The sequence below is a fragment of the Phocoena phocoena genome, chromosome 5, assembly GCF_963924675.1.
Source record: "Phocoena phocoena chromosome 5, mPhoPho1.1, whole genome shotgun sequence".
Taxonomy (NCBI): domain Eukaryota; kingdom Metazoa; phylum Chordata; class Mammalia; order Artiodactyla; family Phocoenidae; genus Phocoena; species Phocoena phocoena.
The window spans coordinates 95,854,700-95,875,588 of record NC_089223.1 but is presented as its reverse complement, the minus strand read 5'-3'; the positions used below and the strand labels follow the sequence as shown (position 1 = coordinate 95,875,588).

The window sequence follows — 20,889 nt, the reverse complement described above, 5'->3', positions numbered from 1 at the left end:
CTCCCCTGGGATGGCCAGGGTCAACCCGAAGCATCAGCCAGGAGCACACACCCACCTCCCCCTCAGAAGTGCTGGCACAGCTGAGCATATGCTGAAAAGCACAAATCACCCATAGTCGGGGGCCTCTGTGTTTAAGAACTAGAGGTCATGTTTTATGAACTAAAGAAAACGATAGGAACGAAAAGTAGGGTGGTATTAATGAATTTGCATTAATTACCCAAAAGATTTAGATAACTAATTAAAGTAGAAATCTATACTTTGAGCTTTTGGTACTAGATTGGCATCTACTTAGTTAAGTGATCTCAGTCAAAGCACTTTATTTAAGAGATAAAAGGATTTTTAATACCTATCTGTCCAATTTTGTTTCTTTATAAACATTTACAACAAAGGAACAGTGTGTTAGTATATCTAAGGAGGAATATTATATTCGATACAAGTCATTGTTAGAAATTAGCTACCAAACATTGGAAAGCTGTCTCCCCAAATAACGTAACACCACACATTTTAAACCAAGATGATAATAAATTTAAATTTTTAAATTTTAAATAAACAACTTTAATTTAGCTTTCTTTTGCTTAGGATTAAACCAGGCTGTAAAAATGGCGGAAGAGTTGAAGAAACACCTTATGCTACAATCCACAGGTCCTATGAGGCAGGCACCATTCTAGGCACTTGGCATGTATCTGTTCTAGTTTCCACGACAATCCTATGAGATCCTATGAGGAAGGTACATCACCATCCCTATTTCACAGATGACGCAAAGAGTATCAAGAACGTGCCTGCAGCTGCATGGTCAGGAATCAGATGTGGGGGACCAGGGATCTGACCCTCTGCATCTGGCTCCAGAAGGCATGTTCTCACTCCCATCTACCGTCCTAGACTTTTCTTTAAAAGAACTTTTAAACTTACAGGAATCAGCAACTCGGTATCTTTTATCTTTCAGCATAATTTAATACTGTATAATTTATCACTGTACTGTCATCTCATATGGAAAAATTATTGTGCTAAAAACCAAAAATAGCTGTAATTTTTCATTTCTAAAAAGAGGGAAAAAAGGACTATTTTCACTGGATCTGTGCACTGCTTTATGTGCACTCTCTGCTTTGGTGAAAATTTTCCATTGCTTACATCATAACTGTACAGAGATGACTCTGATTTTCTCCTTAATTTCAAAATTAAGAGGATTTATTCAAATAAAAAAAGAAAAGCATAACTCTTAAGAAACAAGGGTCTTGTTTTCATATAAATTTCCCTGTAAATGAAAAAGGAAAGTTGCAAAAATAATAAAATCATTTCTAAGGGGGCATCACAGCTTCTCTGAGTAAGAAAAAATCTAACCTCAAAATAAGTCCAGCTGATTAAAACAACTTGAACCAGTTCCAGCATTTGTTTCCTTCTCTGCCAGGACATTTTTAGATATGATATATGATAAGTATTTCCAACTCCAGAAGAAGCTTCTCTACAGCCCTGCCAATCAACTCTGAATTGGTTTATGAACAATACTTTCAGGCTGAAGCTCTTCCTTATAAATGCCTGTTAAAACAGTGGTTACTGGCAATTCGTTTTGCAAGCACTGAAAATCCCACACTAACACATAAACAAGTGGAGGAAGCTGTTGGACAAAGTGAAAAACCCACTAAATCTAATTTACAGCTGGCTGTGAGTTATCACAAGACAAGTAATATTAAACAAGATAGTCAACTTGAATTTTTTTTAATCTTCAAGTTAAGCCACTCTTACAGAAATTAAATTGTCTACATTTCTAAATTTTATCTTTTGGTCTTTCAAATACTTTCCCTGGATTTGCACAATTACCGAATAAAGTGACCCAGTTGTTTCAAGGGCACTTTTGGGGAACAGAATGATGTAGTAAACCAAGATGACCAGGTGTAGGCTTTTTCTGCACCCTGTTCAGCAGAAGGTACTATGCCAACTAAGATTACAGTAAAAACTGATAGTGAACAGAAAAAGATCAGGAAAGAAGAGGAGGCAACACAAATGACTAAGAGAACTGGGATAAGCCCTGCCTAGTTAATTTTCAAACTGGTGTTGAAACATGCCAAGGTACCAGCATGAGCTACTTCATTACAAAATACGCAGGTGGGATTTCTTTTTTTCTCTCTTTCTCTTTTAACAGTTTTAGCTATTTGTGGTATAAGTGAAAGAATGAAGATATATAAGCACTATTGAAAAAAACGTGAGATATTAAAAATGGTCTCCATTTTTGAAAGAGAAGTCGTTTTATAATTTTAGAGTAAACTGGAATAAAGTATTAAGATTAAGATATTTTCCTTAATTAGGAGACTGAAAATTTTAAATCTTAAGTTTTTGTGACAGACAGTAGAAAAATAATTATAAAAGCTTAATTAAACTGAATGACTAAAGCGTTCCTTGGGCTTTGAAAATAATTTCAAACTATACTAGGAAAAAACCACTGGTTTTATAAGCTATGTTTGGTGCCTGGAGGATGCAAAATAAAAACTGCTCACACTGAAGGGCTCAGCTGACTGATGTGGCATTGGGAATAAAGTACTTGATGTCAGGTCTAGTCCGACATGTATAATTAAAGATCATTTTATCAAGTGATTTTCTTATGTTAGATGAGATCACGGTGAAATCCCGCACAAATGTGGACAAAGCTCTATGACCAAGTAAGGACAGGGAACCACATTTTCTTCAGTATGTGTCCATCTCCAAATGGTTATGTCTATATTTTTTCATTATAATCAGTATTCGTTTGTACTGATGTCAATTTGGCCGAGGGTATAGAAGGAAAAATCAGGGTTTACTCACCACGAGGAGTCCCTGTGACACCACATTCCATTCTATAAAGGAAGTGAAAGTGCTCCTCCCTTCGGTCTGATTTACGAGAGAGAAAGAAAGAGAGAAGGTTGTAATGTTGCTACGCTACTTAGAGCGTCATGGTGAGGAAACAGCGGACAATAAAACTGAGGTTAGGAAGACTCTCTAACAAATATATTGCTCTCTACAAATCAGCCACGTAGACCAGCCCTGGTAAGAGGAAATGACAGACGTACTTGTTTCCCCAGAGAAAGTTACCAAGAGCTCTCCCTACATGCGCGACTGGGGTGGCACGAATCACTCAGGCCAAAAATAAGGCTTATATCTAAAAAGAGAAAAATCTATTATGTATATGTGTGTGTGTTCATACGTGTGCAGTTAATTTTAAGTAGAACTACCTTGGAGGAGGTAAGGCATACGGAAGAAACCCAATGGGTTAAGAAACTCTCAAGCACTGAAATTCATAATTCTTCGGGAGATGAGAGCTTTCTGTGGGGTAAATTCTCAAAAGAAAAAGACACCATTGCCTCTGAAAAACAAAAAAGTACATAAAGCCCAAGTAAGAGTTATGCCTAAAACCGAGGTGAGAAATCAGTAAAATTTACTTGCACATATTTTATTTGCTCCAATAGTAAAAGAAAATTACTCTAGCATTTATTACTTAAACCTACTCTACACTTATTACTGTCTAAAATATTTTAGCAAAGTTTTCAAAACTATCAGTTCCTGGCACCAGCTAGTACTGCTTTTCTCTACAATCTCCCTCAACTTTTAACTCAAATGTGACTGAGGCTTCTACAACACAAAATGAAGCCACAGGCAGGAGGAGGAAAAAGGATCCAGAAAAAATGCCAGGTGAATTAAAAACACACATACAACTGGTTATTATTTATTTATTCTATAAGTAAATTTGGAAAAAATAATGTTGGATACCTCTTTAGCATAATATAGAGCAGTCTACTTTTCTAAACAACAAAATACTTTCATTCTTCCAAGAAACGAAGACACTTCATATAATAAATCAAAACAATTCTGATTTTCATGTCCTCATCATTAAAAAAAATTATCCTAATTCAAGAAGTTTCTCAAATGTTTTTAAAAAATTATACTATCCTGAGAAAGAGGGAAGACATACATAAATCAGTTGGCTTTTAAAGAATCTGGGTGTATTTCTTTACTTTAGTCTACAACAAAACAGTTAAGGGCAAAGGCTTTTCAAGACTGTAGATTCATTAGCAATAGTTTTCACCTAAATATTCTTGAAATTACTAAGGACAGGTGTAAACTTTTTATGCAAGCAGTACACCCTTTGCAGATAACACACACACAACTACCGAGTCAAGAAAATTACCCTGCCAACATCTCAAAATGAAAAATATTTTAACAGGGTCAAAAGCTGGCAAAATGTCCACCAGGGGAGCAATCACGATAAAGGCTGGTTTCTTAAGGGCTGCAGATTCGCCCTGGCCCTCAGGCTTAGTGAAAGGCAGAAAGTCTATTTAGTTTGTCAGTACTGACAAACACCCCCAAACCAAAACCCACGGCAAGTCTGCAGAAGATTTAGAAGTAGGTTCAAAAAATCAATTCTAAAGCAGAAAACCCGGGAGGCTGTCAGCTTTCGGAAGCCTCTCACAAATGCTGTACCAGATACAACTCTGCACGTAGAGGAGGTGAGAACACCAATCCCATTTCTGAAAAGAGGGCAATAATAGTACTCTGCTATGATGTGACACTGAAACCACAGCACTAGAGCCTGCAAACTGTTGCTGTTTTCATGTCAGCATCTTGATTACTTTGACAAATATCCCTTCCCACCCCCCACCCGGCTTTTGGGGAATAATTTCAAACAACTAAGAGACTAGGAAGATATCAATAGTAACTTTCTTTTTTTTTTTTTTTTTTTTAACAGAAAGAAAACTAAAATACAGGAGAGTGAGAAAAAGAAAACAGAAAAAAGAATGCAATTAACCTCTTTGTTGGTCTCTTTAATTTCTTCTTACCTCTTTGAAAAAATAAAGTCAGACTGAAGGAAAGAGCACTTTTTGTTTGCTTAAGAAGATGGGACATGATACAGCTACAGGCAAGACAAATCAAATAATCTTGAATGGAAGTAGAGAATGCTGGAAGAAAAGCTGTGAGATGACAAAACTTGGCTGATTAATAATTTTGTAAAAATAAAATGTATTTTTACATTCCTAAAATATCTGAAAGGTCTTAGACTTAATATTAACAATAGTTTTGCTAATTCTGATAAAGTATACTTAAGGCACTAAGACAGGAAGGCAGTATCTTCATATTCTGTATAATCTGCCTGTTACACTCACAGAGTATTTAAAGTGCTGAAGTTCTGTTATGTAATTTTAACTGCACTTCACGTTTTATATATACACATATTTATTAGTGATGGCATAAAATGTAATTTTTCAGTTGATCCAAACTGCAGAAATAGCAAGAACTGCTTGCCCAGGAAAACTTTGCGGAGTCTTCACTGTAGTGTGATGGGCTGCCCTCTAGTGTCAGTTTGGCCATAAAAACTTGAAAATAGAACGGACTTGAATTCTGTTTTAAAATGTTATTCAAATTAATTTAGATTGAAAAGTATTTTAAAGTAATATACGAAAGTTATCACCTTTACTTTTTATGCCAAAAAAAACCCCCTTAAAATACCTAGAAAAGGTTGGCTCTACGGACCACTGACCACTCACACTAAAGCCAACAAGGAGTAGAGGGATGAAGTCTTCCCAGCTCTCTGCAACATCTCTCCCAGTTTTTAGAACAAACACTGAAAGACTTCTCTAATGCTACTTTGGTGCCTTGCTCCCCAAGTTACAAGGGACACAGTTTAGATACCTGTGTAACAAGATGGCTCTTGTTGATTTTAGGTTACACATCCTTTTAATGCTATATCTCATAGTGCCAACAGCCACGGAGAACATGCTCTGTCTTTAAAAGCCATTCGCTTAAAGGCAGCTGGAGCACGAACTTGCCTCACATTGTTGATCAAAGAATAACTAAAAAATAATCTAGCTCATAGTGTAGACACGAGCTATTTTATGTCAGATAGCCTCACATGGGCTTTATCCAACTTTCCATGCGTCTATTCTTGTTATGCAATCACACATGAAGACTTCCATTTAGTAATGTCTTAGATTTTTTTTCTTGGTCTTCTGAAAAGGTAACTGAAATAACCATGATTCTACTGAGCTCCCAACAGTGATAAAGGAATAGTGATAGTATACAAGGTTAGGCTTTCTGAATATTGGAGTACCATGCTACAAATGTCTGAAAAAAAAAGGTTTGCTGATACGAATAAAGTCTTCTTAAAAATTCTCCCAAAGGCATAAAGCACGTACTTGAATATCTTAAAGCTGATGGTAAACTCCTAAAAAAGATACTCCCGTTTGATTAACAAGAAATTAATAAAATATATAACATAATTCTTTCATTCTGGAAGGAGAGGAAGATTATAGAATATGAAGTATCACATATAACAATGATGTGACCTTAATTCTTATAATCTACCCCATGCCATCTTGCAAAGAAGAGCCTTTACTCTTATCACAATATGATCATCACGATCGATAAATCCTTCCAGTTTACACTGGAGGGATTTCTTCCGTATTAAGACTGATTAAGGCCATTTTTAAAAGGACTGTTATGTGTTATTCAGTACATACTAAATATCAAGTATATGCTTGTTTATTACTTTAAAAGAGACTCTTCCATGACTTTAGTCTTAAAAAAAAATCAACATATAATTCTGTATGTTGATCAATAATTTTATAAGTCAGTTTCCATGGTTACTGATGACAATGTTATTATTCATATATTTAATATACCATGGAAGAGTTACCTCTTTTATAGTTAAATAAAGTTTCACATATTATTGTCCATTTCAGTATTTTGTAACTTTTTCGGAATGAAACGTATTTAGAAAAATGACGCATGTGAGAAACGTAAATTGGGCAACTATGCTAAGAACACTGTAATGATGTTACAGAGAGTGACCACACAGAGCAGAGGCATGTTGATGTAACCACAGAGAAAAAAACTGTAAAATCCAAATTTCTAACTTCAAGACCAAAAAAGCAATAAGATTCACATAAGCTTTACATTTTCATCTTCCTGTTCCCAGTTTTGGAAGAGAAGGAAGGAAGGAAACTAGTATTTATTCCTGTCTACTACAAACCAGGCACTACACTAGGTATTCTTTGCACATCTCTCAGTCTTTGTGGTAAAAGATGCTGGCTCTAAACATCCCCTTTTTACTGATGGGGACACAAGCTTAGAGAAGTTAGTAGTTGCTCGTGACTCGTCGGTTAATCAATGCTGGGCCAGACTGTCTGCTCCTTCCCACCAGGACAATGGTCTTCAAGAGCTTTCCCCTCTCACAAATCAGAGGGGGGTCTCACCTGTAAGCAGTAACTAAGGCTAGCTAGGCCATGAAGATAGAGACTCACAAATGAGACAGAGGAGGAACCCTGTACTAAGAGCTCCCTAGGAGATTCTGATGCCAGCCGCCACCTACCTCCCAGCCTAGCACCTGGTCCTCACTTTACAGATGATGCCCAGGAGGCCAAAGGACTTGAAGAAAATAAAAGTACAGGCTGAGCTAGCACAGTGGCAATGTGGTTGGTCCTTGACTCTCAGTGCTAGGCCTTTTCTATTCTTCTACACAGCCTCCTGCATTATTAACATTTGTTTACTGGCCAAAGCAAAGTTCTGGTCCAAAACCATTTGGAAAAAAAAAGTACATATAAAAAGTACAAATATTATATAAGCATATTATATAACATTCATTAAAAAGATAAACAGTTTTCATTTATGCATTAAGGGCCAAAGTGTGAAAGAAACTTAATGATTATCCCTATTCTAAAAAATCTATGCAAGTGGTTATTTAGCTCAACTACAAGTAGTAAAAATAACTTAAATGTTTAAAATAGTTCATAATCTTAAACTTACCTTAAGCCATAGCAAGGCAGTGTGAAGAGCCTGAACAGCGCCAGGAAAACTCTTAAAGGAAGCAGGGTGAACACATACAGAAATGCATCCAGGCACAGAAAGATTCCAAAGACCATGAGCTGGATTTTAAAAGCAGAGAAGAACATAAAAAACAAAATGTAAAATAAATATTCTTTAAAATATTACAGATGAAAATTTCAAACAATCAAGGAATTTCTAAGCTTTGTAGGAAATTCATTTCTTATAACTTATCCATGGAATAACAAGTTAGTACTTCTCCTTGTGTATACAAGCCATATTCTAATGAAAAATCCCTTTTCAAAATGCAAGTTTGTAGTTCTTCTTCCAGAGTCTTTGGTTTACCACCTACACAAGTCAATTAAAACACAAGTTGCCCTTGACCACAGCATCTGATGTAGCTTTCTGGGTACTTCCTCAAACTTTAGATATTATAGAAAACCTTTCAGACAAAACTTGTAAAGTCTAACCTTACTCTTATGTAAAGAGATTACTAATTTTAACAAAATTTCATGTATACTTTAACTTGTTGTACAGAGAAGGCATTATTCTTAATTGGAGGAATAGCTGCTAATATCTGTAATGTTTCCCCCTTTCTTGTATACTTGCCACATAAGGAGGACAGAATCTTTTGATGGCTTAGAGAAGTAGCCATACCCAGGCTACTAAACTTCCCTATTTTAAGAGTGGTGACTTTCTGTATGTCTGACATACAAACATGGTATGATATATACACCCTCACACACAGCACTTGATGTATTCTTAGTCAGTAAACTGTCCTACATATATATATTAAGCAGTTAAAATCTACACTGTTACTGGTAGAATCGTATCCCTCCCCACCAAATTCAGATGTTGAAGGCCTAGCCCTTGGCACCTCAGAATGTGACCGTATTTGGAGATGAGAGTTAATTAAGTTAAAATGAGGTCATTAGGGTGGGTCCTAATGCAATATGACTGGTATGCTTATAAGAAGAGGAAATTTGGACACAGACAAGACACCGAGGGAAGACAACACAAAGACACAGGGAGAAGACAGCCACCTACAAGCCAAGGAGAGAGGCCTCAGAAGAAACCAACTCTGCTGACACTTTGATCTTGGACTTTTAGCATCCAGAACTGTGAGAAAACAAATTTCTGTTGTTTAAGACACCCAGTTCATGGTACTTTGTTACTGCAACCCTAGCAAACTAACACACCTTTATAAGAAAGGACACATTTTATTAATTTTTTGCAAGAATGTCCCAAAGGAAAAAAATATATATATACACACACACACGTATGTGCATGTATACATATATGTGCCAGGTTTCTTAGTAGTTGGTCTGAGTCAGTCACCCTGTCGTCAGCAGTCACAGTTCTGTCTGTCCCCTTGTTTTACACACAAAGGAGTGCTATAAAAGACTGAGCAAGGTCCACCTAAAGCTAGTGGTCCTTACTCTCCTGTCACCAAGAATCCTTTCCCTGTTTGCTGGTGATCTGTTGTTTACACTCCAAAGGCAGAAAATGACAGAAACCTGACATTCCCAGAAGGTATTTTGCTGTGTCCGCGTAAGTGGCTGTCTTTCTCGTGACCTTACGCTGGGGATTAACACATCACTCATTCATCAGCATCTACTAAGCCGTTAATACGGGCCAAGTAAGATGCTCAGCCTGGCGGGCACAGAGCCTGGCAGGACCTCATGATGGGGTTCCTGCCCTCAGCAAGCTTATTCGCATTTTCACAGAGAGAGACACCAGCATGTAGATAAAGGAGGTCAATGCAGAGGTAACGGCTGCTATGGTAGAACTAAGTATACAAGGAACAGGGGAGCCCTGAGAAAGAATGGCCAACCCAACTTTGGGAGATTTAGAAAAAGCTCCATAGAAGGAGACTCTTAATGACATCTGAGATGAGGGCTACTGACACCTGGAGAGGGTAAACTGGGAGGGGGTGGAGGGGTGGGAACAGGGGAAGGAAGCTTTCCAGGGGAGGAAGAAGTGTGAACAAGAACACCGATGAGAAAAGTAATCATGACGAAAACTGTCTCTTAAAGAATCAAACCTTCTTTTAAAGAACAGTCACCTTTCTTAGGCTTAGAGGAATGTGTATTAGTATCATGGTAAACAACAGTAACAGAAGTCTAATGGGCCTTCCCTTCACTTTTTTTTCAATTTTTCTTTTTATTGAAGTAGAGTTGATGTACAATGTTGTGTCAATCTCTGCTGTACAGCAAAGTGACTCAGTTACACACATAGACATTTTTCATACTTTTGTTGTTGTTGTTAATTAATTGATTTATTTATTTATTTTTGGCTGCTTTTGGTTCTTTGTTGCTGTGTGCAGCTTTCTCTAGTTGCGGCGAGCGGGGGCTACTCTTCGTTCCGGCGCATGGGCTTCTCATTGCAGTGGCTTCTCTTGCTGCAGAGCACGGGTTCTAGGTGCGTGGGCTTCAGTAGTTGCGTCATGCGGGCTCAGTAGTTGTGGCTCGCGGGCTCTAGAGCGCAGGCTCAGTAGTTGTGGTGCACGGGATTAGTTGCTCCGTGGCATGTGGGATCTTCCTGGACCAGGGCTCAAACCCGTGTCCCCTGCATTGGCAGGCGGATTCTTAACCACTGCACCACCAGGGAAGCCCTCTTTTTTCATATTCTTTTCCATTATGGTTTATCACAGTCTTCTGAGTATAGTTCCCTGTGCTATACAGTAGGACCTTGTTGTGTATCCTCCCCTTCACATTTTAAACCAGCCCAGTAGACTCAGTGGGCAAGAAAAAATCTTCCCTGCACTGTGTGCTGACCACATAAAGACCACCTGGAGCTGTCGATATAACAGATCTCAATATTAAAATGGAAGGAGGGACTTCTCTGGCGGCACAGTTGTTTAAGAATCCGCCTGCCAATGCAGGGGACACGAGTTCGAGCCCTGGTCTGAGAAGATCCCACATGCCGCAGAACTAAGCCCGCGCACCACAACTACTGAGCCTGCGCTCTAGAGCCCGCGAGCCACAACTACTGAGCCTGCATATCACAACTACTGAAGCCCGCGCACCTAGAGTCCATGCTCCGCAACGAGAAGCCACCACAATGAGAAGCCTGTGCACCGCAACAAAGAGTAGCCCCCGCTCGCTGCAACTAGAGGAAGCCTGCGTGCAGCAATGAAGACCCAACGCAGCCAAAAATAAATTAATAAATAAAATTTAAAAAATAAAAAATAAAATGGAAGGAAAGCAAGTGGCTGTGATCTAAAGAAACTTCAGCTGGGCGGAAAGAAGGCATCCATCTATGTGAGAACATGCAATACACAAGTAAAGCAAAAGAGATGCCTTTCAGGGTTTAGAAACATGGAAAAGTGACCCAACTCCTCTATCTACTGTTCAGGTGTTAACTTTTTTCACAAAGCACAGCATTCTCTTAAATTCTTTACAAATGAAAATGAGAAAACTTCCAAAAAAAGTAAACAAGATGTAATCCTGAAAACATTCATCCTTGAGGGAGGTAAAGAAACCCCTGCTGGGCTGAGTGTGAGCCTGGCGCCCTACTGGGCGCTGGAGGGCATCTCATTTAATTTACCTGGTGATCCAGGAGTCTAAAGGAGATGTGCCAAGAGGGACTCCTGTGTCTTCCATCCTCCAGGCGAGTGGTGAGTGCTTACTACTTAATCCCCCATCAGCTCTTGAGCTAGCGATTTTCATCCCTGCTCAGCACACGAGGAAACCACAGCTCTGGCGGCTGAACACCTGCCCAAGGCTGTGGGTCAGAGTGAAGGAACTGGCCTTCACGCCTGGGTCTGTCTGCCTCAAGGCCCTACATGTTCTCTTTGAAGCAGTTTAAGCACAGAAAAAAGATCTTACTCCCTATTTTTGCTAGGCATAGGAGTTAACGTAATTTTCTTTGTGCTAACTTGTCTTTTGCCAATTTGCCTAGTGTCATAAAAAATGTAGAAATAAAAGGCATTTAATGAACCAAATTTACAAAAGGCATAAACATTTCACATATATAGATTTACTGCTAGCTTTGAAAATGTTATCTTAATAAAATTAAAAGGTCTGAGTATATATTATTCACAAGAATAATGTGTACTTTCACACCTTCAGTTAATTGGTATGGCATCTCGATAAAACAGGCAAGTACTATTTCCTCTTCATTTGGACCAAATAACCATAAAGCATTCAAGCAGTCTTAAGTAACAGCTAATGAAATCTGCCCTGAAATATACAAGGTGTGACTATAAAGCAATGAAATTGGTGTCATATGCCACCCTGTTTCCCTTTCAAGAAACACAAAAATCTCCTTTAAATGCCACTTGAAATTTCAAAATAAATACAATGTTGTGGCTAAAATCAAAGAAGCACCATGCTTCTGGAACATGCCTCTTTAAACCACGGGTGAACATCCGTCCTATCAGCTGACAGTCATGCCTTGCGCACTGGACCCTTGTTGCTCTCTCACCCCATTTCCCCATTTCTCTCCTCCTCTGGTACTGCTGCTCCAGTCCCACCTCACTTTATCCATCTTGAAGAAGGTGGTATCTTACTTTAGCTGCATCTCACCTTTACGAGGGGCAGGGTGGGGGAGGCCTTATAAATATGTCATCTCTTTGAACTGGCCACTACATGAATAACAGAATGCAGAAAACCAAAGCATAATGGAGAAACTTCAAGAAGAAACCCCACACTGGAGTTTTTGGCTTGTACCTCTTTTCCATTCCGTGTTATTTTCCCGGGGATGGAAGACAAAATGCTACAGAAGGTTTTGTGTGAAAACTTTCCAGAGCTAGCTCAGTCTTTGATTTGTTCCTCCTTCTCTCTCTTAACGAAACATGTATTGCATGCTCTAATGTTCCCTGGTCTTTCTGTCTGGCGGGAGATCTTGTGTGCAAAGGCTTCAGAAGCCTTTTACGGGTACTGGGCAATACGGCCAGGCACTGGCCAGGTGCTGTGCACAGGGCCTGAGGGCCTCCGTCCATCCTCACCTCCAACCCGAGCATGCCGCCCCTGCCGCGACTCTGCAGTGAAACTCGGGAGCTTGCCCAGTTCCTGAGCAGTAGAGGCAAGGCCAGTAGGTCTGCAGAAGACATGGCTTTGAAACTGAAGCACTATTTCTACTGAAGACACCTGTCACTCAGCCTCAACCTCGCCACTGGATTTGGCTTTATATGTTTAAAAAAAAAGATTTAACAGAAGTTTTAAATAATTGAACATCAATGTTAAAACTACAACAATTCTGTAACACTTCTGGTCAACAAAACATCACACGCTAGTGAAAATTTCCACAACCAGCTCTTACCACACTCATTTTGAACCTAACTCTATTGCTCTTAATCATATGAAAAATACTAGCCTCAAAAGAAATAAACAAATAAAATGCCAGCCTCTCTCTGTGGAGAGTGGAGCAAGGTTTCTTAACCTTTTAAAAATGCTTCCTTTTTTGACAAAAATCTCCTGCCTTCCTTTTAATGCCATTTGAAATTTCAATAAATGTTATGGCCAAAATTAAAGCACAGTGATTCTGGAATATGCCTCTTTGAGTTGCACAAACCATCTTCTGGCAATTCTGAATCTACCTCCTCCACCATGACCACAAAGTAGTGTCCAGAGCTGAGGGCGGCTGCTCTGGGGTGGGAGTTGGGAAGCAGTAGTAACGCAGGAAGGGTGTTTTCTTTCCTTCCCCTGGTCTCAGTTTATAAAGCTCTGGGTCTACTCCTGTCAGAGCAGAACCCGCGTCCTGCTTAATTCTACACGGGGGTTGAAAGGTCATTTAGGAAGGACATTTTCTCCAGGGAATTCAAATCTAGTGAGCAGGACACAGACTGCAGAGTAAGGGCCAGATGAAGGATGTGCTCTGGATGCGCGGAGATCAGGTCTGAGCAGCGAGCTGGGGGCGGGGGTGGTGGTGGTGGTGAACTTGGGATGGGCACCTGGGGGAGGGAGGAACAGCGTTAGCAAAGATCTCCCACCAGGAGACAAGATGGGTACTAGCTGCCGCCAGGCACAGAAAGGAGGAACAGCATTTCAAGCAAAGACAAGAGCGTGCTCAGGTGCAACGTGAGCGGGAGGCTGTGTGGCCAGAATGTAATCATCAGATGAGAGGGTCAGGAATCTGCTCAGTTGACCACTAAGGGGCACAAATCTTTATCCTGTGCTCTGGAAGTTCTCAACAAACTCACATGCGGCGATCAATTAAAAGGATGTCAAGGAGACTGGGTTATCAATAAGGAAGTTTACAAATGACTGACTTCGAAAGCAATTACTGCTTCAAGGTCATCCCTATAATAAAATAATTTTTATTCATCTGAATTCAAAAATTCATACCCCTGGGAAGTCTACACTCTAGGAGATGGTAAACAAAGCGATTACAAGGAGCCAAGTACTTTCATGACAGGTAAAGTCACATAAACACATGTGCGTACAGAAAACAAGGTAATTTTGATAAAAGGCTTCATAACAGTCAACTTATGCCTGACATATTTAACACAAGGAATACATTTCTTCGGAGGTAAATAAATATATTGAAGATTTTAATTTGTAGAAAGACTGCACATGCAAGATCTTGAGATTTTCCTACTTCTCTTATTTTTAATCATTGTTGAATACTGTAATATTCTAAGCACTTGACCTATATTAACTTACTTAGTCCTTACAACAACCCTTGCTTGAGGCAGGGGTCATTACTTGGTATTTTGCAAGGACAAACAGGGCTGTGATGTACAAGGCTGGGTGCGCCCTCAGGACCCTATGGCACATTTGCGAGGTCTTAGCAGCTGCTGCAGGCGACAATCACACACCTTCTAGGCTCAAATCTGCTTTTTTTAGGGGGCGACCAGCAGCACTGCAGCAGGCTGAGAGAAGCAGCAGGAACAGTTACGAAGGAGAATACTAGTCTGAGGGAGACAGCACAGTGGCCTGATACAGCACAATGGAAAGAGAGAGGAAGAGCAAGAGTTTAGACTGTTTCCGAAGCTAACGTGACAGAAGTAAGTTACTGATCCAAAAAGATAAACATAGGCCCACAGTGCCAAGGTCACAAATTGTCTTCTAAACACATCAGTGAATGGGATGGAGGCCTGAAGTCTTTGGCTGGTTGCCCTAGAACCATCTGATGGGTCCTATGTGCCTAAGAGGTACAGGGCTGACACCAGGCCAAGGAAGCCCCGGATGCCTGGGCCATCCCCCATCACCTCCAAGACCTCCCTCTGAAGTGGGCTACTCGTGCCCCCGCCAAAATGGATCTGCACTCCCACCTGCCCCACGCCAAGAAGCGTTAGGAACGGTAAGACTGTCACACAAGACACGTGGAAGCTGCTGTCACCACTGCTGCAAGCCAGGGGCGACAAGCGTCAGAGAGGCCAGGAGGAACACCAGCCAAGGCTGCTGAGATGCTGAGATGAGCAGATACCCTAGGCTTTCTGGTGTCTTAGTAGTCATGTGGTGGGACATCTTGAGTCAGGGTGTGTCACAAGCAAGAGCTGCACCATGAGAACAATTTCGGGGGATGATTCCCCACACGCTTTCATGAAAATCAGAAACCGAGTAGGATGCCCAAAAAATCACTGCCGTAAACAGATCTATGTACTCTCACAACAAAATCTCAGGACTGTTTTATTGAAATAAAGGTGAAACATTGGCTATAACTACATTTTCTTAATATACACTTACACTGTGAAACAACAAAAAAAGGCTTTATATATTTTCACTAAGTTCATTATTTTGAAAGGAACTTTTTGAATTATTTTTTCCTAAATGTTACTACCCCTTCCAACTCTCAAAAAAGCAGAACTAAGTTCCTCCACTAGAGATGTAAAATTTCCCTGCTGTGAACGTTTCCATTACTCCCATTTCCTCTGCCCCTCGTCAGCAAACTCATTCACACGGTCATGGACTACTCACCCTCCTGAGATGACCTAGTCCAAGTGCCTAGTCTTAGACGAAGAAAGTCAAAGCCAAAAGAACACCGTGATCAGGCTACTGGGCTCTTCCCTGCGGACCCGAGATGAGAAGCTAAGGTTGTTCACCTCGACCCCAAGACTCCCCTCTGTGACAGTAACCTCTCCCTTCCAATAATAACGAAGTCTATGCCCCAAACACAATATTCTATACCTATTGTATACTTATATCTTCAACCTGATGAACTTAAGTCGTTCTATTTAAGACTAAGCAGTTGAATTCGATTTTCTAAAAAAATATATTAAATAACTATAACATACAAAGCATGGTAATGATGAAATAAAAGATTGTCAAAAAACACAGAATTATAAGGTAAAGTCAAAAATGTATTTTCATTTTAGTTCTACCTCTTATGATATAGGCAAAATTACATAAGCATATGTAACTACAGAAAAGTAATTTTGATAAAAGGCTTCATAATAATCACATCCCACATATGACATGTATTTAACACGAGGAATAAATTTTTTAAGAAGTAAAATTAATCAATTGATTTTTTTTTTTTTTTTCCGGTACGTGGGCCTCTCACTGTTGTGGCCTCTCCCGTTGCGGAGCACAGGCTCCGGACGCACAGGCTCAGCGGCCATGGCTCACGGGTCCAGCCGCTCTGCGGCATGTGGGATCTTCCCGGACCGGGGCACGAACCTGTGTCCCCTGCATTGGCAGGTGGACTCTCAACGACTTCGCCACCAGGGAAGCCCTAATCAATTGATTTTAATCTGAAGAAAGAGCGTACTTATGGAGGGATCTTAAGCTCTCCCTGCTTCTCTTATTTCTAATCCACGTTGAACATTGGTATGTTTCAGAAGCAGAGCTCTGAGGGGTGGATAACCTGATTATCATTCTCAATCTGTTTCTCCCTTTGTTGGAAAAGCATGATATTCACTGGCCTAGTCTCCTGTGCAGCAGGGACGGCTGTGTGACTCAGTGGCTAATAAGACATAGTGGAAGGAAGCATGCTGGGGCACCTCTGGGAAAGCTTTAAATTCTTTATAAAAGGGACAGTGGAGAAGGTGGCACTGTCCATCTCCTCTTGTTTCTGATTATAATGCAGATGTAATGCCCAAGGTTGCAGCTGTCATCTTTCTATTAAAAGGAGGACTGAGAGCCAATTTGCCAGTGATGGTGAAACAGAAAGCTAAAAAGGACTTGAGTCCATGCTGGCCTCATTAATCCGCTGGAACAATTAAGATCTCCTTCCTCTTCACTTGTTAAAAATCTTTTCAGGGCTTCCCTGGTGGCGCAGTGGTTAAGAGTCTGCCTGCCGATGCAGGGGACGCGGGTTCGTGCCCTGGTCCGGGAAGATCCCACATGCCGCGGAGCGGCTGGGCTTGTGAGCCATGGCCGCTGAGCCTGTGCGTCTGGAGCCTGTGCTCCGCAGCAGGAGAGGCCCGTATACCTCAAAAAAAAAAAGAAAAATTTTTTCAAAAACCTTTTTGTTTAACTCAGCATTAGGTATTCTGTTACCTATACAGCTAAAAGTATTCTTGAGAAATAAATTTTAATTTCCTCCCAAAGCCAGTCTAAACTCCTTAGCCTAATCATTCAAAGTAACCTGGCTCCAGCCCAACCTTCCAGTGTACCTGTCCTTTCTTGTGTGTTCCTAACAATTTCCCACCTCTGGATCTCCCTAGTACAACCACCCCTGTCCCCGCCACACAGGCTGTAAAATGTACAGAAGTGACCTTTCTCCTCATCACCTTGCCATTACCTTCATGAGTCTTATGTTTATCTCTCTACTCCCACACTGTAAGAGTGCCTGGAACTCAAAACAAAGACAGAGGAAATTAATAAATAAATGCATGAGTGAGCTGTATCTCTCTAAATTAGTATTTAAATACATTAGGGAATTTTAGAAAATATGGAGTTGGCCAAAAAGTTCGTTCCGGTTTTTCTGTTAAGATGTTAAGGAAACGTGTAACACCTTACGGAAAAACCCGAACAAACTTTTTGGCCAACCCAATACTATGGTGAGCATTTCTTCACTACTTCTTGCAGTTTTGGATTCACTCAGATGACAAAACTAGCCCTTGGACAAGGGATGATTTTGTACATGGTGTGGGGTAAACTGTTCCTATGGGGTCAAAATGCAGAACACACATTAGCACATGCTTCAACCAAAACATGGGCTGAAGGTGAGATCTGTCTGGGCGTCTACATGGGACGGCAGAGTGCGGCAGGAAGAGGACACGGAACTTTCATGGTACTTATACCTCAGGAGGCTGCTGATGGGATTCAATTTCATTTCAGGTGCTCAGGACAGTGCTAAGCATCTAATCCTTATTTGATAAATGCTCTTCGTTTTATTAGTAACACAGAAATGGATGCCAGCGATGGGATGTAACTGGCCAAGCCAAGTGGGGTAAGAAGCAGTGAAAATCACTCACCAGGAATTTCCTCTCTGGGAAACTGGTGATCCCCTGCCCTGGTTCCACCAGCACCTGATTAAAGCAACCATTGTCTATCCTAACTGTCAGCTCCAGCCCTGTGCCTGCTGAGGTCAGACTTGAGGGCTCAGCAGAAAATGTCAGGGTGTAAGGTATGTTATCTCTATGGCCATTAGCTAAATCCTCATGAAAGAGATAAGCTTTACCCTAAGACAGTCTGGCTAAAAAGAGGGAAGAAAACAGTTTTCCCTAAAGGCTCTTTCTGCAGGACGTCAGCAATCCAAGAGGGCTGAGAGTCAGAAAATCATGGCCCTTGCAGGGTTAGAAAAGTCGTTTATTAGCTAGCGAAGAAGGAAGATGAAAGTATAGCAGGAGATGAAAGAGGGACGCAGGAGAACCTTGAAAATCAGTCCTTTCCCAATCACTTCCTGCTATACTCAGCCCAAGATGACAGCTACCTCTATTGCAAATGAGACTTCCACTGGAATGCAACCTGGGGACAAGAAACCTTTCAAATTTTTTCTTGTTCTCCCAGGGCAAGGCATTCCCAATTTGCTGAAGAGAGGCTTGTAAAGATTTTAAAACACTTACAGAAGGCTTACCACATAATTAACATAGAGATGAGAAAACCGAGGCACACGACAGAAGTAAATTAATCAAGGCCCCACAGTTAATAAACTGTGGAGCCAAGATTCAAGTGCAGGCAGACTGACTTTAGAGTTCATGCCCTTAACCCACGTTGCTATCCTGGCTCTCAGCTCGGGATGCACAGAACAGTTCAGCCTCCTCCTTGTAATGGAAGAGAAAAGCACAGCCCCCAAAGTGGACCACGTAAGCAGTTAGCAGCAGACCTAGGACGAGAACCCACGGGGTGTGTGTGGGCACAGGGGAAAAGGGATTGTGGAGGAAAAGAGGAAATGTTGCCCCAAAGCCAACAAAATGCTCCAAAATTTCATACGCTTACCTAAGATTGAAAAGTTCAAATGTAAAAAAGTGCTAATAATTGGAAATACTATTTTAAATATGTAAGCAATTCACCTTTATTAAATGTCAAGTATAATGTGTTTATCCACTGACACAAAACACATGGGATTTTTTTTTTTTTTTACAATCACTAAACAGGTTCGGTAAGAGATACTAAGCTGACCTTTCTCTTGACTTTAAAGTATAATATGCAGTAATTACACGCTTTATAGTATTTGCAATCCCTGTAGACGCAAAGTGCTCTTTAATTATCAACTTTCTCTTCCTGCAAAGGTTAGGTGAAAATATATTAGCATTTACCCAAAAAAACAAGAACAATAAAAAAAGAATAAGGTATTACATATTAGAATAGACAAACACAAAGGAAACCAATAAAAAATAAATTAGATTAGCGTGAATATCTAGATAGCTTCTCACCTCTCACAATAAAAGTCTGAAGTGGGATCCCCACATATCAAATAAAGGCCTTAGAGAGAGCAGAGTGAATTCATGCTGTTTTGAGAGATATTTAAGCCTGGAATTAAACTGAAATCTAACTTTCCTCTGTGCTTCGCTTAGTCTTAGAAGAAGAAATTGCTCTAAACTGAAAAAGAAGACATTCTTTCGTACATTTTAAGCAGTAAAATTGCTAAAGTGTTGTTCTAAGAGACTAAATGAAAATTTCCTAAATAGGCCTAAAACTAAAAGCCTCTCTCATGGGAAACAGGATTAGAATAATTACAACTGTGCATGAGCAGTGCCCATTCAACTTTTCTGACGTTAATACGTTTTATACACATAGAAGTGAGACCTAAGTTTTAAGAAAAAATACTTACCCTTAGCACAGGCAATGAATGCAATCTGATACTTTTTCTATTCTTTAATTAAAAAAAAATAAATCCTAACTGATTAGTAACCGTATGGGTTACTCCACCTATCAGTGGTCCTGTAACGGACCACAGTTTGAAAAACAATGGTTTATACTGCAGTCCCAGAAAGACCTGCAGGGATTTCCCCCAGAAGACAATTTAATACAATAACAAACATGAAACGCTTACAAGTTTCTGTGAGAAACCTACCCAGAAACCTGTCTGTGATTTCAATGTTGCTAATAAAGAGAGAAGGATGGGTGTATTGAACCTGCCTCTGATGAGGTGACAGAATTATGAGAGGATGCTGCCATCACGCACTATTTCTGCCACAGGTGGGATGATAGAAGGGGTCAGATGGACACCTCTCCGTGTCAAACCAGCTTCCCGGGCGTGTCCATAAAGTCTGCCTGTGACTGCAGGCAAATCCCTCTGTGCTCTCCCAGAGCAAAATGGGAGTCCAGACAGGTGGGCAGACGAGGCCGGCACTGTCCCAGACAAGAGTCCAGGCCGCAGAGGTCCACGCCTCCAGCAGTGTCCTCACATTTCCAGCCATGGCTTATCATTGGTAGGAAACAGTGAACTTTGAAAAGCAGGTTAAAGTGTTTTAAGAAAGACACAAGACTTACCTTAAAAAAAATTTTTTTTTTCTCAAGCAAAAGAAACATCACCCCCTAGGTCCCTCCAGGACAAAATCTTAAAGCAACTCCAATACACAAAATAAGGTTGATGCTGCACCTGGGGAGGAGTGCTGTCGAGGGTGCCCCCCAGGCCTCCACCTCCCTCCTCACCTCCAGCCTCGGCTCCTCCACAGAACCCTAGAACTCCCCAGAAAAGCAGCAACACAATAATAGCTACGCATGTTTAATGATCCTGACCAAAGGCAACAAGCTGTTTCATTGTCTCAAAGGTCTGCTGGCTCCCTAATACAGAACTTTCCAAAGCTTCAGCACATGCTGCGCCACT

General features: G+C 40.6%; 1 protein-coding gene across 1 annotated transcript in view; it reads right to left on the bottom strand.

The window, feature by feature from the left end:
• The window catches only part of TAPT1 (transmembrane anterior posterior transformation 1), a 61,739-nt gene that overhangs the window by 27,138 nt on the left and 13,712 nt on the right, over nucleotides 1–20,889 (bottom strand). Inside the window, exon 3 of the mRNA XM_065877924.1 lies at nucleotides 7,765–7,883. Within this exon, the coding sequence (XP_065733996.1) occupies nucleotides 7,765–7,883 (119 nt within the window). The remainder of the gene's footprint in view (nucleotides 1–7,764; nucleotides 7,884–20,889) is intronic.